The 14,738-nt window shown below is 45.1% G+C and overlaps 1 protein-coding gene and 1 long non-coding RNA gene across 15 annotated transcripts in view; one reads left to right on the forward strand and one right to left on the reverse strand.

Annotated features, from left to right (window-relative positions):
- The window catches only part of LOC129635223 (uncharacterized), a 118,392-nt gene that overhangs the window by 79,249 nt on the left and 24,405 nt on the right, over nucleotides 1-14,738 (reverse strand). The gene's annotated exons all lie outside the window — the stretch shown is intronic.
- AFAP1L1 (actin filament associated protein 1 like 1) overlaps nucleotides 1-14,738 on the forward strand; it is a 74,883-nt gene that overhangs the window by 37,801 nt on the left and 22,344 nt on the right. The window contains exons 6-13 of the mRNA XM_055557940.1: nucleotides 1,996-2,094; nucleotides 2,778-2,989; nucleotides 6,074-6,253; nucleotides 8,146-8,238; nucleotides 10,314-10,395; nucleotides 10,633-10,782; nucleotides 11,870-12,081; nucleotides 14,187-14,332. Of these exons, the coding sequence (XP_055413915.1) occupies nucleotides 1,996-2,094; nucleotides 2,778-2,989; nucleotides 6,074-6,253; nucleotides 8,146-8,238; nucleotides 10,314-10,395; nucleotides 10,633-10,782; nucleotides 11,870-12,081; nucleotides 14,187-14,332 (1,174 nt within the window). The remainder of the gene's footprint in view (nucleotides 1-1,995; nucleotides 2,095-2,777; nucleotides 2,990-6,073; nucleotides 6,254-8,145; nucleotides 8,239-10,313; nucleotides 10,396-10,632; nucleotides 10,783-11,869; nucleotides 12,082-14,186; nucleotides 14,333-14,738) is intronic.

The raw sequence follows: 14,738 nt of genomic DNA on the forward strand, positions 1-14,738 counted from the left end.
TTTGAACTCAGATCTCATTAACCCCAAAGCACATGCCATTAACCCACTGAGCTTCAAAGTATGCTCCAGACACCATCCGTATTAAAATAATCTTAAATGTTAAAAAAAAAAATCTGATTCCTTGGAATTCCATACATTTTCTATTTTTACATATGCTTAAAACCATCCAGTTACATAGGTTTTTCCATAGTGCAGATTCCTCAGTTCAGCCCACACCAGTGATTCAGAATCTCTGGAGATATAGTTCAGGGATCTAAATTTTTTATTCCTTTTTATTTATTTTTAATTGGAGGATAATTGTTTTACAGCATTATGTTGATTTCTGCCATATATCAACATGAATCAGCCATAAGGATGTGCATTTTTTAAAAGACCCCAAATGAATGTAAGTTGGTGCAGCCATTAAGGGAAAAATATGGAGGTTCCTCAAAAAACTAAAAATAAGAGTTATGATCTAGCAACCCCACTCCTGGGCATACACCTGGAGAAAACTCTAATTTGAAAAGATACATAGGCCTTCCCTGGTGGTCTAGTGGTTAAGAATCCACCTGCCAATGAAGAGGACATGGGTTCGATCCCTGATCCTGGAAGATGCCACATGCCACAGGGCAACTAAGCCCGTGTGCCGCAGCTACAGAGCCCATATGCCCTAGAACCTGTGCCCTGCAACAAGAGATGCCACTGCAACGAGAAGCCTGCCCACTGCAACAAGAGAAAGCCTTAGGGCAACAACAAAAACCCAGCACAGCCAAACACAAATTAATAAATTTTTTGAAAAGAAAAAAGATACATGTAACCCTGATGTTCATAGCAGTGTTATTTACAACAGCCAAGACATGGAAACAACCCAAATGTACATCAACAGATGAATGGATAAAGATATTATATACACACACACACACACACACACACATGGAATATTACTAGGCCATAGGAAAAAGAATGAAATAATGCCACTTGCAGCAGCATGCACAGACCCAGAGATTTGCATACTAAGTGAGGTAAATCAGAGAAGGACAAATACCTGAAGATATTACTTATATGTGGAATCTAAAGTATGATACAAATGAACTTATTTACAAAACAGATACAGACTCAGACATAGAAAATAAACCTGTGGTTACCAAAGGGGAAAGGAGGGGATAAATTAGGAGTTTGGGATTTAATAGATCAAGCTAGTAAATACAAAACAGATAACCAGCAAGATCCTATGTATAGCACAGGGAACTATATTCAGTACTTTATAAAAATGGAAAAGAAAAATAAATTAAAAGACCCTTGGTAGTTGTGATATAAAATACAATTTAGGATACCTCCATTCCTATATTATACTGACTCCCATAAATGGGAAAAGCGCCAAAATTCAGCATTAGCAGCTATTGTATGTGTTGTATATATTCACTATTGTATGTGTTATTATTATTTCCTCTAGTCCACTTCCTCCTCTGCAGGTTTAGAAGGAGAGGAGGGAGTGGATGCATTAAGAAGTGAGCAGAGGGGCTGAGGTGGAAGAAGAGACAGGGGCAAAGCAGAAAGGGGGTCTGGGCCCAGGTGCTGGGACACCACTCCCTGCAGTCCAGTGACTGGAACTGTGACCATGACACACACCCACACAGAACACTGTTCTGGGGTCAGAGGAGAGAGGCTGACCACACTGTGCCTGGGAAGGTCAGAGGAAAGATCTTCGAGCTGGGTATTGGAGGCTGAGTAGGAATTTTCTAGCTGTTGCTAAGAGGGCACAGGGAAGAGCATGAACATAGGCCTGAAGTGTGACAGGGCCTGGTAGGGCCATTCTGGGTGACAGGAGCATAGGGAGCAGGTGTGGCCTAAGGCAGATGAGATACGGAGAGGAGGCCCCACACTCTAGCCAGGCAGTGACTAGAAGCTCCACTCCCTCTTCCTGAGGAGGACACCGTGTCCAAAATCTTCACCAGCCCTGGCACCTGGAGTCTGCCTGCATTTCTCCAAGTACTGCTCTTTCTGCCAACCCCACAGATGGCTGCAGCCCAGCCCACTCACTTATGGACGGCTACTATGAGGATGCAGACAGCAGCTACCCCGCCACCAGGATGAACGGGGAGCTGAAGAATTCTTGTAAGTACTGGGTGGATGTTCAGTCCAGGTCTGTCCTCAGGGAGAGCAAACCTTGACCTGACCTTGGCGTGCCCATACCCACTGCCCCCCTCAACTCCCTGGGGTCACCACAGAGGCCGCAAAGCCCTTGTTCTCAGTGATCCTGGGGTTCAGTGGGAAGACTGCTGAGCGGAGTTAGGAGCCCCCGACGAAGCCCTTGCCCTGACTCTTGGTGACTGACCTTAAGCAAGTGATTTACTCTCCCTCAGCCTCCAGATTCCTCTGTATCAAACAGGGACTTGCTGAGGGCCATGAAAATGACCTGAGACAACAGATGCAAAGATGATGGGTAAAGACAATAGCTGATGTTTACTGAGCCCTCGGTGAGTGCCAAACACTCAGCTAAACGTTCTGCATTTGTTGCTGCTCACAATAGCCTAGTGAGGTGGGTATTATATTTTATTATGACCATTTCATTGATGAGGAAACTGAAGCTCTGAGAGGTAAAGTCACTGAGATCACAAAGCAAGTGGTAAATCTGAAAGACACAGGGCCCGTGTGGGAGCTAGGTCATTACCAGGATCACACCTCACACCCACCCCTTGGGCCCCAGAGCAGGGATATCTGCAAACGAGGAAGAAGGCCCACCTCCCCCCACGCCGGGTGACAGCACAGGGACAGGTCCTTTCCTGTGGCTCCTGCAGATAATGACTCTGACGCCATGAGCAGCTCCTACGAGTCGTACGACGAGGAGGAGGAGGAAGGGAAAGGGCCACAGCCCACACACCAGTGGCCCTCAGAGGAGGCGTCCATGCACCTGGTGAGGGACTGCAGGATATGTGCCTTCCTGCTGCGGAAAAAGCGCTTCGGGCAGTGGGCCAAGCAGTTGACCGTCATCAAGGAGGACCAGCTCCTGGTGAGTGGCCACAGACGACAGCCTCTTGGCCATACGTGGACTTGCGTGTGTGTGCGCATATGTGTGTGTGTGTGCAGGCATGCCTGCCTCTGTTCCTCTGGGTTTGCTTTGTGCACGAAGGCTCAAAGGACAGTTCTTCTGAGAACAGAGCTCTCCTACCCAGGCAGAATTAAAAAAAAAAAAAAATACAAAACGTGAAGAACTGATAGACTTTACCAAGTTTTGTTTTTCCAAAACATGATTTTTTTTTTATCACTTTAAAACAATGTTTATCATTTTTCACTAAGCAAATGTATTTACTTATAAACCTAGAAAAAAAAATGAAAAATGATTTTTTTTAAAAGATCCCATTGACCAAGAGCTAACTACTAGTAAGTTTTGATGCATAAACTTCTACCCTCATTTCCATACATCTGTCTTTTCTGAAACTGAGCCCATGTAATACTTGTTATTATATAACTTGAAACATTTTTTTTTAATTTGTCATGTCTCATCATTATCATTTCATAAAAGAAATACACCTTTAATTCCAAAGTAAGTATAAGGATGGACATTTTACCTGTTCAGTTCAGTTCAGTCGCTCAGTCGTGTCCGACTCTTTGCGACCCCATGGATCGCAGCACGCCAGGCCTCCCTGTCCATCACCAACTCCCGGAGTTCACTCAGACTCACGTCCATCAAGTTGGTGATGCCATCCAGCCATCTCATCCTCTGTCATCCCCTTATCCTCCTGCCCCCAATCCCTCCCAGCATCAGAGTCTTTTCCAATGAGTCAATTCTTCGCATGAGGTGACCAAAGTATTGGAGTTTCAGCTTTAGCATCATTCCTTCCAAAGAAATCCCAGGGCTGACCTCCTTCAGAATGGACTGATTGGATCTCCTTGCAGTCCAAGGGACTCTCAAGAGTCTTCTCCAACACCACAATTCAATCAATTCTTCGGCGCTCAGCTTTCTTCACAGTCCAACTCTCACATCCATCCATGACCACTGGAAAAACCATAGCCTTGACTAGACGGACCTTTGTTGGCAAAGTAATGTCTCTGCTTTTTAACATGCTATCTAGGTTGGTCATAACTTTCCTTCCAAGGAGTAACCGTCTTTTAATTTCATGGCTGCAGTCACCATCTGCAGTGATTTTGGAGCCCCCCAAAATAAAGTCTGACACTGTTTCCACTGTTTCCCCATCTATTTCCCATGAAGTGATGGGACCGGATGCCATGATCTTCGTTTTCTGAATGTTGAGCTTTAAGCCAACTTTTTCACTCTCCTCTTTCACTTTCATCAAGACGCTTTTTAGTTCCTCTTCACTTTCTGCCATAAGGGTGGGGTCATCTGCATATCTGAGGTTATTGATATTTCTCCCGGCAGTCTTGATTCCAGCTTGTGTTTCTTCCAGTCCAGCGTTTCTCATGATGTACTCTGCATATAAGTTAAATAAGCAGGGTGACAATATACAGCCTTGACGTACTCCTTTTCCTATTTGGAACCAGTCTGTTGTTCCATGTCCAGTTCTAACTGTTGCTTCCTGACCTGCATACAGATTTCTCAAGAGGCAGGTCAGGTGGTCTGGTATTCCCATCTCTTTCAGAATTTTCCACAGTTTATTGTGATCCACACAGTCAAAGGCTTTGGCATAGTCAATAAAGCAGAAATAGATGTTTTTCTGGAACTCTCTTGCTTTTTTGATGATCCAGCGGATGTTGGCAATTTGATCTCTGGTTCCTCTGCCTTTTCTAAAACCAGCTTGAACATCTGGAAGTTCATGGTTCACGTATTGCTGAAGCCTCATGTCTTACTAAACATGTATGCGTTGAAACATGACCTTTTCTCACCTTGGAGCAACGAAAAGCTCATCCCAGGTCAGAATCAGGCCAAGAATCATGACATACTTCTTTCCACACATTATGCCTTCTTTTTCTTGACTTACTGCAATGGCTATTACCTCCAGTGGAGATTCTCTGGTGGCTCAGTGGTAAAGAATCCACCTGCCAATGCAGGAGATGCACATTCAAACCCTGGGTCAGGAAGACCCCCTGAAGAAGGAAGCGGCAACCCACTCCAGTATTCTTGCTTGGAGAATCCCATAGACACAGGACCTGGCGGGCTATAGTCCATGGGGTCACAAAGAGTTGGACACAACTTAGTGACTAAACAAGAACAACAAAGGACCTCTAGTATGATATAAATAGAAGTGGTGAGAGTAGGCATATTTGTCTCAATCCAGATCTCAAAGGAAAGTTCAATAATTCACCATTAAGGCTAATGTTTGCTTGTGGGGTTTTTTGGTAGGTATTCCTTATCACATTAAGCAAGTTTCCCTCTAAGAGTTTTCTAAGAGTTTATGTTACAAATGAATACAGAATTTTATCAAATATTTTTTCTGCTTCTATTGAAACATGTGGTCTTTCTCCTTTTTTCTAGTCCTACAATAAATTACATGGTTAGTTTTTGAATGATAACCCACTCTTGCACTCTTAGAATAAGTTTGATCTCTATGCAATATGGTTTTTATATGTCTGGATATTATATGCTAATATTTTGTTTATAGTTTTTACAACTATGTTACGAGAGACATTAGCTTATGACTTTCCTTTATTGTAATGTCATTGTCAGGTTCTGGTATCAAGGTAATGTTAGCCTCATAGTAAGAACTGGGAAGTGAGAATCATTACTGATCAACTATGGACTTCCCAAGCCCAACCCTCCATCTCTGCTATAACTGTCTCCCACATTCTTGCCTTGTAGCCCATTAATAGCAGAGAGCTGGCTTCCTCCCAAGACAGCCTGTTTCTTCTCTGGTTCTTTAGACTAGAATGGTCTTCCTGGTATTGTGCTAAAACCTGCCTCTTCCTAAATAAGTAGTTGTGACCCTTGAGACCGCTCAGTAGCCCTTGAGATCTGGAGCTTTCCCAAAGATGCCCCTCCCAGGCTTCTCGTCTCTGTGGTGAACAGTCACAGCCCCTGTCTTCATGCAGTGCCCACAGTCGGGATGGGCGGGGAGGTCTCTTTGGGGTAGGTTGAGTTTCAGTCTCCTCCCTCCACTCTCCACTCCAGGAGGCCCTAACCCCTTCTCTTCCTGTCCAGTGTTACAAAAGCTCCAAGGACCGGCAGCCGCATCTGAGGCTAGCGCTGGATGTCTGCAGTGTCATCTATGTGCCCAAGGACAGCCGGCACAAGAGGCACGAGCTGCGCTTCTCCCAGGGGGCTACTGAAGTCCTGGTGCTGGCCCTGCAGAGCCGGGAGCAGGCCGAGGAGTGGCTGAAGGTACAGGGGGGCCTGTGCCCTTCACCCACCCTTCCACCCTCCCTCCCTCCCTTCCTTCCTCTCTTCTCCAGGCCCAGCCCTCAGTGGGGTGGGCCCCTGTCACTGGAAGAACAGGCCTGGCTCAGAGGGTCAGTACCTTTCACATGGCTAGGGCTTTATGTGGAAATGGGCCTCGGATATCTCCAGGAGACAGACCTCAGCCTAGAGACCTATGTTCCTTCTAGCTATGTGAATCCCCTAACATGCCTACTGTGCGTTTATCCTACCTGCAATGTACATCTCCAGGAATAGAGAGCTTAAGACCTCCTATAGGAGAAGCTGATTTTATCATTAGACAGGCTAATCCTTTTTTTTTTTTTAATAAAGGAGAAATTCTTTATCTTAGATGAAATGTGCATACTTATAAGATCCACCTATGACCCAGTTCCTGCATCTTACACAACAATTACAGTTACCATGCACTGAGCACTTACTTTGCGCCATGCATTGTGGTAAGAGCTTTATACACATGACTTCATTTACTATTCACTGTGGGACTAATATTGTTCCCATTTTATAGATGAGGAAGCTGAGGCACAAGAGCTTCTGTGACTCACCCAAGGTCAACCACCAGTGGTTCGGACCAGAATTGGAAGTGAATCCAATTCCAAGGAAAATCTAAGGAAATCTAGCCCAAAGATGACAGGATGGCATAGTGTTGACAAGGGAAGACTTCGGTGCTATATAGACCTTAAGTTCAAGTCCCGGACCTAAGCAGCATTTACTGACTATGTGATCTTCTGCAAAGGACTTCACTTCCCTGTGCCTCAGAGTCTGCCTCTATAAAATGGCTCTTGTAAGCATTCTAAAGAGTACCTGACATAGAGCCTGCCAGGCAGCAAGTCCTCAGTAACTGTCAGCAACTTCTGTGCGGTGACAGTGGAGCCCTCACCCCCAGACCTCTCCTCCTCTGATCTTCCGAACAAAGAAACCAAAGCCCCCATTCCCTCCCTCCCCATCCTCTCTTCCTTCCTGTGATAACCAGCTCTCCCACTGGGATGTTTACTGATTCTCATTACTGCCTTTGTCTCAGGAAGGGAAGGAAGAGAGACAACCTGCCTGCTGGGGTGGGGGTGGGGGGAGTGTTCTGTCCTAAGGGACTGTGGTTGGGTAAGAAAAAGCCCTAGACTTGGAGTTAAAGAGGCCTGCCTTGGTACCCCAATTAGCGCAAACAGTAGGGCAGAGCCTCATCATCCTCATTTGTAATTTGGGGACCAAAGTACCCCACCCCACAAGGCTGCTGTGGGGATATACAAGGGGATAATCCAGGCAAAGCCACCTGACAGATGAGCAGCAGCGGTCTGTTACTATTTCATGATCAGGCTGCTTGTGCTGCATGGCCGCAGGGGAGTGCCTTGGGGTCTCAGTTTCCACATCTTTGAAATGGAGAGAATAATCCTGGTTATTCTGCAGGTTGTTGTAAAGTTCCAACATGTCACAGAAGTGAGTTCCTCATGCCTGTGCGGGGCATGCACATGGCCCTTCACACCCATCATCTCACTGGTCCTCACACCCCCAAGGAGGTAGCAGAGGACCTGTAGCATCCCCGTGTTACAGATGGGGAAATGAAATCCCAGAGCAGGGACATGGCTTTGCCAAGGCCATGCAACTAATTAGTAATGGCGCCAGGTCTAGAAGCCAAGCCTCTAGGCTCCCAGCTCCTTACGTTTTTAATTCAAGGGACAGACACAGGAGAAAGCCTGTTCAGATCCTGATGTGCCCTACACATGGGGCAGGAGGCCATGTCAACCTGTCTCCCACCCAGTGATCCCAACCGCTCTGCTTGGCCTCGTTCTTGCTTCTGTCTCCACAGCACCTCTGCCACCTGCTCACAGTGTGTGTCCTCTCCACAGGTCATCCGAGAGGTCAGCAAACCCGTCGGGGGCACTGAGGGGGCAGACGTGCCCAGATCCCCAGTCCTCCTGTGCAAGGCGGACCTGGACAAGGTACCTCTGTCTTCACGGAGTCCCTCTGAGACAGACAGTGGGAGCTCAGCACAGGCTCTGTCCCAAGGGACGTGCAGGCTGCTGGTGAAGCCAGACACTGACCAGGCCCTTAATAAATGTCTACTGAATTCATGAATGCCCATGTCCAAGGTTCAGCACAAGCCAGAGGAGGGAGTGCCTACCCTGCCAGGACAGGAAGAGGTCACGTTTGAACCAAGCCATGAACACCAAATTGGAATCAGTCAGTCAGACAAGGAGTGTCCACTGGGACATAAGTGAAGCAGTCGTTTCAGTCTGTCAGGCCACCGGCAAATACATGCTAAAGCCTATGTTTCACCAGGTGCTGTGGGTGATCATGGGACTCAGCCCCAAATCCTAAGGGAGGTTAAGACTCCCACATAAGGGTCTCGCACGGCATAATAAAGGCTAGCATTATAGAAAATGTGACTGTGGCCGGCACTGTTCTAAATGCTTTGTGTGTGTGTGTGTACCAAATTTAATTTCTATAATTCTTTGATGAACTGCATTTTCAGAAAAGGAAGCCATGGCAAAAAGATATTTGCCCAAAGTCACACATAATAAGAACAGAGCTAGCTGATCACACCCAGCCAGCTGACCGGTGGCTGAGTGTACAGCAGGAGGGTAGCTAAAATGTTCAGGTGGCGTTTCTGGAGAAGAGTGGGAGTGAGCACGTGTTACTGGTGGCTCTCTCTCCACAGACTCCTGTGACTGAGCTGTCATCATCATCAAGTCAATTCCAAAGTGCACACAGCGTTTCTTTATATTTGCTGTCTATCTTGATGAAAAGCTTAACATCTGTACATCATCACAGAACAAACAGGAGCCACAACTTCTGTTTCACAGTTTACAGAGGCGATTCTTTATACTTGACAGTTCTGTCCCATTTCTGACAGTTGCCATTTTTCCAACCTTTGGAAATCTGGGAGAGTACATAGACTCTCTCATTTCCCCTGCCTTCTAGTACTATGCTTATAGCAAAGCATCCCTGAGCCTGGTCTGGGGTATCCCCAGAAAAGGTTTAGGAGCCTCAGAGCTCTGTAAGTTCACCTTTTTAAGTGGATGGGTATCATTGTAGTCTTGTCCTGAGTCTAGCTGGCACAGTTTAGCTTCTTAAAGTGGGACAGTCGCATATCACACAGATGTTAGAAATGACAATTTCTAACAATTGGCCTCACAATTTCACTTGTGCCAGTTCCCTAGTGCCTCACAGCAGCCCACTGACAGGAGGGTAATTCAAGTGAGAAGGCTTGGAGAGATGAAAGGATTTTCCCATATCCCCACAGCTAAGGAGAGACATCATTTCTTCCAAGGTCCATCTTGACTACTCTACACCACTCCTTAATAGGAATGAATGAATGACTGGTCCAGAGTTAGCATAATAAGTAAAAATACTGCTGGCTGACCATGAAGTTGTTACCATGGGCTGGGGGTGGGTGGGTGTGTGTGGGTGTGTGTGGGTGTGGGTGTGTGTGGGTGTGGTATCTTTGCCATTCTCTCATACAAGCTAGAATTGTAATGGATTCCTCTCTCATCACCATTCACATTTACTGATCACCGAGTCCTGTTACGACTGTTTTGAAAATGCCAGCTCATCTTTTTCCCCATCCTCATGGGTGCTTGGGTCACCCTCCTACCAAGTCTCACGTTGCCCAGGATGACATTCTTACTGCCCCTTTTGCTTCCAGTCTTGCCCCCTCCTTGTCCATCTCCCATGATGCAGCTGGGGGGGCTTACAAGACCAACTTCACTACTGTCCCACTTAAATACCTTCTTACCTCCCCATCACCTACCAAATATGGTCCAAACTCCCAGGATTCTAATCTCAGCCTATTATACTGAACTTCTCACTCCCCAAATAGACTGAATTCCTCACTTTCAAATAAATGGAAGCCACAACCACCCTAAGTCATAGCTGTCCTCCTCATACCAGTATGACAGTTGCTGACAAATATTTCTTTAGCTAATCCTCATGTACAGGGGTCAAGGGGAGACTGAACCAAGAAAGGGAGACTTTGAGTGTGCTCTGACAGGGGGCTGTCTGTGTTCCTCCCCAGAGGCTGTCCCAAGAGAAGCAGACCTCGGATTCTGACAGCCTAGGCATGGGTGACAGCTGTTCCACTCTGGGCCGTGAACACGGTAGGAGCCTCTGGGGGCTCAGGTGGGAAAATGCTAGAGCTGGGAGGGGCCTTGCCATGAGCACACGCAGTGCAGATCAGGTCCTGACCATTCTGGAGACCTGGCTGATGTGACCTGCACTATCCATACTGGGCTAGGCCTTGTATGCAGATTCAAAGACTGGGGGGAAGGCTAGGGGCAGGTGGATCTGGAACTTGGGGCTCCCTCCCCTCATCTAACCCATCTCCACGGCAATAGGCAAAGGGAAGAAGAGCAGCCTGTCAGAGCTGAAGGGTTCAATGAGCAGAGCTGCAGGCCGCAAGATCACCCGTATCATCAGCTTCTCTAAGAAGAAGGCACTGGCTGATGACCTTCAGGCGTCCTCTACTGAGGAGGTTCCGTGCTGTGGTGGGTACCATGCATGCAGAGAATTCAGACTCTGTTGATGAGGGATCCTGGGGCCAAGCCAGAAGACCCTCCAGGCCTAATCTACCTCATTCCTAAGGCAGAGGATAGAATCCTCCTAGATGACTAACCCCCACTCCATCAATAATCCATGCCCATCCACCACTTCTCCTCCATGAGGCCCTGACACCTAACAGAAGGAAAAGTCAACCAACTGTCCTATTTCTATGCTCCCTATGACATTCGTGCCAATCACTGCCCATCTCTGGGCCTCAGTTTCCTCTACTATGACAAGAGAAGAGTATCTTAACTTCCCAGTATATAATATAATATACCAAGTGTTTAAGTTATGGTCCAGTCTTACAAGGATATTTCTTGAATAAAAATATTTAAGGACTTTATTGTAAATGCATAAAATGCGAATTAAAAGTAGTTTGAAAGAAAAGAAACATTGTTCATCTAAACCCATTGTTCCATGTACTGGAATCCAATAAAAAAAAAATCATGTGTTTTAGGTAAATGATAATATTCTGCTAACCTGGAAAGAACATTATAAAAGCACATGGATATAAAGAAATATTTTGTAAGTGGATGAGGACATTGTTATGGTAAAAAATAAATTAAGACCTAAAACATTAAAGGGAATTCTAAAGTCATCAGCCACCAGCCTGCCCCTCACTTGTTTTTAATTCTTCATCCTGGCTACATGTTTTTTGTTCCCACATCTGCCACCAGGTGTCAGCATCAGCCATTGTTTTCTGTCCTACGCAATTAGTTTTTGCTATTTTAGGCGGAAAGGCAGAGGAAGAGTTGTGTCTTTCATTCATTATATATAGTAGTTCTGTCCTTTTCATCAAGGTTGGTATGGTCTGAAGGCTGTGCAGGTATGTAAAAATATGATTATCAGTCCTCTGTTCACAGATAACAAACTGAAACCTGAGGTCACAGACCAGGAATGAGCTGACTCAGGACCCAGAAGGCCTTTCTCTCCAGCTAGAGTACAAGAGTTACCCAAGCCCTCTGTCCCTGCACCCTGACTTGTAAACCCCAGGACTGTCAGGAGGTCGCATCGCTGGTCTCTCCCTCCCAGGTTATCTGAATGTGCTGGTGAACCACGGATGGAAGGAACGCTGGTGCCGCCTGAAGTGCAACACCTTGTATTTCCATAAGGACCGCACAGACCTGCGGACCCACGTGAACGCCATTGCCCTCCGCGGTTGTGAGGTGGCCCCAGGCTTTGGGCCCAGACACCCATTTGCCTTCAGGATACTACACAACCGGCAGGAGGTCGCTATCTTAGAGGTGAGAAGAGAAAATAGCTTAGGGGTGGGATCTAAGAGGAGCTCTGGCCTGGAGGTTGGCTTTTGTCCAGGGGACCTTACTGACATTACAGGGACTAAGGAAGAGGGAAAGTAAGCCAACTGTCGCCAAGTAGCCGGTTAAACTATAGAACACCCACTTAAATGTGAATTTCAGATAAACGATAACTAATTCTTTTTAGTACAAGTATATCCCATATTTGCGACATACCTATACTAATAAACTATTGTTTATCTGAAATTCAAATTTAAGAGAATTGTGCATTTTTATTTGTTAAATTTGGCAACCCTAGACCCAAGGTTTGTTTATTCTACCTTATAAATATAGTCCCAAGCCTGAAAGGCATCTAGTCTAACTCTGATCTAATTTTGGAAACCTCTCTACAATTTACTTCCCACCAGTGACTGTTCATCTCAGATAAACCATTGCTCCTCCCACCAAGCAACTAAATTTTTACAAAGATTCTCTCCATATTGAGTTGAAATCTTAAAACTCTGTGTAGGCAGCAACTACACCTGTTCTGTATATTTTTGTTTTTCCAGAACCCAGCCTGATATCCAGCAATCCTGGGCTGGACAGTATTGGGCTCAATGAGGGACAGTAAGGACTCAATTAACATCTGTTGGACAAATGGCTGACTGACAATGTGATTTCATTTCACCCACTCATTTTTCCTAACTACCCACCGACACCAGGCCTCCTCTCTGGGGTCATACAGAATACATTGAATCTCTCTTTACATATCAATCCTTCAGCTATTTAGAAATTTAAAATATAAATGGAGGAAAACTTAAACAACTACCCCCTTATATTACAGATAAGGAAACTGAGGCCAGGGCAGTCATATGCTTCATCCAAAGCTCCACAGAGGACTGATGGCCTCTTGGTCTTTTTCCTACAACTAAGACCCAGCCTCTTGGTATTGTTCTCTTTGCCCAGTACCCACTGCCTCTCTCAGTTATTAAATGTAAGGAAATATTGATTCTGTAAGTCACTTCTACTTTTGATAGCTTGAGATGGGTCTTTTACTTTTCTTCAGAAAAAGCTTTCCCTTTCTCTTCACAAAGAGCTTTCTGGCAAAAACTGTGCTTTTTAAATTCAAGTTTCTAGTTTGTGTGTGCTAACTTGATTTTATGATGATGCTGTTTAACATTTCTCTGAGAGTATTTATCAAGTGCAAAAAAAAATAAGAATAGGAGCATCTTGAATGATGTCATTAGTAATTTAAACATAATAGATTTCTATTTACATTAACTTATATTAATCTTATATCCTACACAAATGTATTTAAAAGTCTGCATCTCATATGTTGTTATTAGATGTCCATAGAGTATTTAGAAAAACTGGCAAAAAGATAAACATTCCTAAATTTCAAAAAGTAGAATTCTTTTTTTGTGTGATTCAGTTATATATACACATATATTATTTTTGAAATTATTTTCCATTACAGGTTATTGCAAGATATTGACTGTAGTTTACAGCAAATCTTTGTTGCTTGTTGCATATCTATTTTTTAAAATTAGAAATCTAGCATTCTATTCATACTAAGTCAAACAGGTGGAATCAAACTGTCATAACTTTTTTAGTTAGGCAAAAATTCATAAGTTTTCTAATATATATTATATATTTTATTTTATGATAATGTTCTTTAAATAAAAACATGTGTTTAGTTGACCAGCAACTTCTTAGAGATTTTCCTGTATACAATATTATATATAATTGGCATTTATGATACAAGAAAAACATGTGGGTTATGTGATAAATGGCCTCCTCATTTAATAAAAAGCAAATATTAAAAAAAAATTCAGAGAACACCTAAATTTTGTTTTCCTATCCAATCAGTCTGGAAGGCTCTGAGGATAATGAGTGAGGTTATATGTTTTAGAGAGGTAGTTGGGGAGGGAGTCTCTATTTCCTATCCAGAAAACTTGGTTTTCTGGATGAGTGTTTTAGTCTTGCTCCTCTTGGATCCCTAAGTATTGGGTCCAAACAGATACTATACATATATGGGTTTGGCTGAAGTGAGTGGGTAGCCAGAGACCCTGAATGTGCCACAGTGAACTCAGCTTATGCCTTCTCTCCCTCAGGCAAGCTGCTCAGAGGACATGGGCCGCTGGCTTGGGCTGCTGCTAGTGGAGATGGGCTCCAAAGTCACTCCCGAAGCATTGCACTATGACTATGTGGATGTGGAGACCCTAACCAGCATCGTCAGTGCAGGGCGCAACTCCTTCTTGTAAGGGCCAGTACCCCACAGCCCCCCAAAGCTGCCTACAACCTTTCCTATCTCAGCTCCCTCTCAGAGGCGGATTGGGAGGGAAGGGAGGATGGGCTGAGAAAGACTGCTTCTTTGGGAAGTCAGAGTGGGTGCCTTCCTCTTCCATCAGGAGGAGTAAGCTGGTTAAAAGAGGAGGCTCAGGGTTGGGGATGCTGTGGATGGAATGAGCCAGAAAGGAGAAGCTCTTTTGGACCATGGCCTGGGCTCTGCTCTCATGCCATAGAAATTTAGGGTCCCCATACCCTTGAGCCTCTGGGCAGGCATGAGGCTCGTCTGCGGAGTTTGCATTATAAGTGCCAGCTTCGAATTACGGCTCTATCATGAGCAACAGCTTGGGTTGGTTGCTTGCCAGCCCGGATCCTCT

The sequence above is a fragment of the Bubalus kerabau genome, chromosome 1 (genome assembly GCF_029407905.1).
Source record: "Bubalus kerabau isolate K-KA32 ecotype Philippines breed swamp buffalo chromosome 1, PCC_UOA_SB_1v2, whole genome shotgun sequence".
NCBI classification, from domain to species: Eukaryota; Metazoa; Chordata; class Mammalia; order Artiodactyla; family Bovidae; genus Bubalus; species Bubalus kerabau.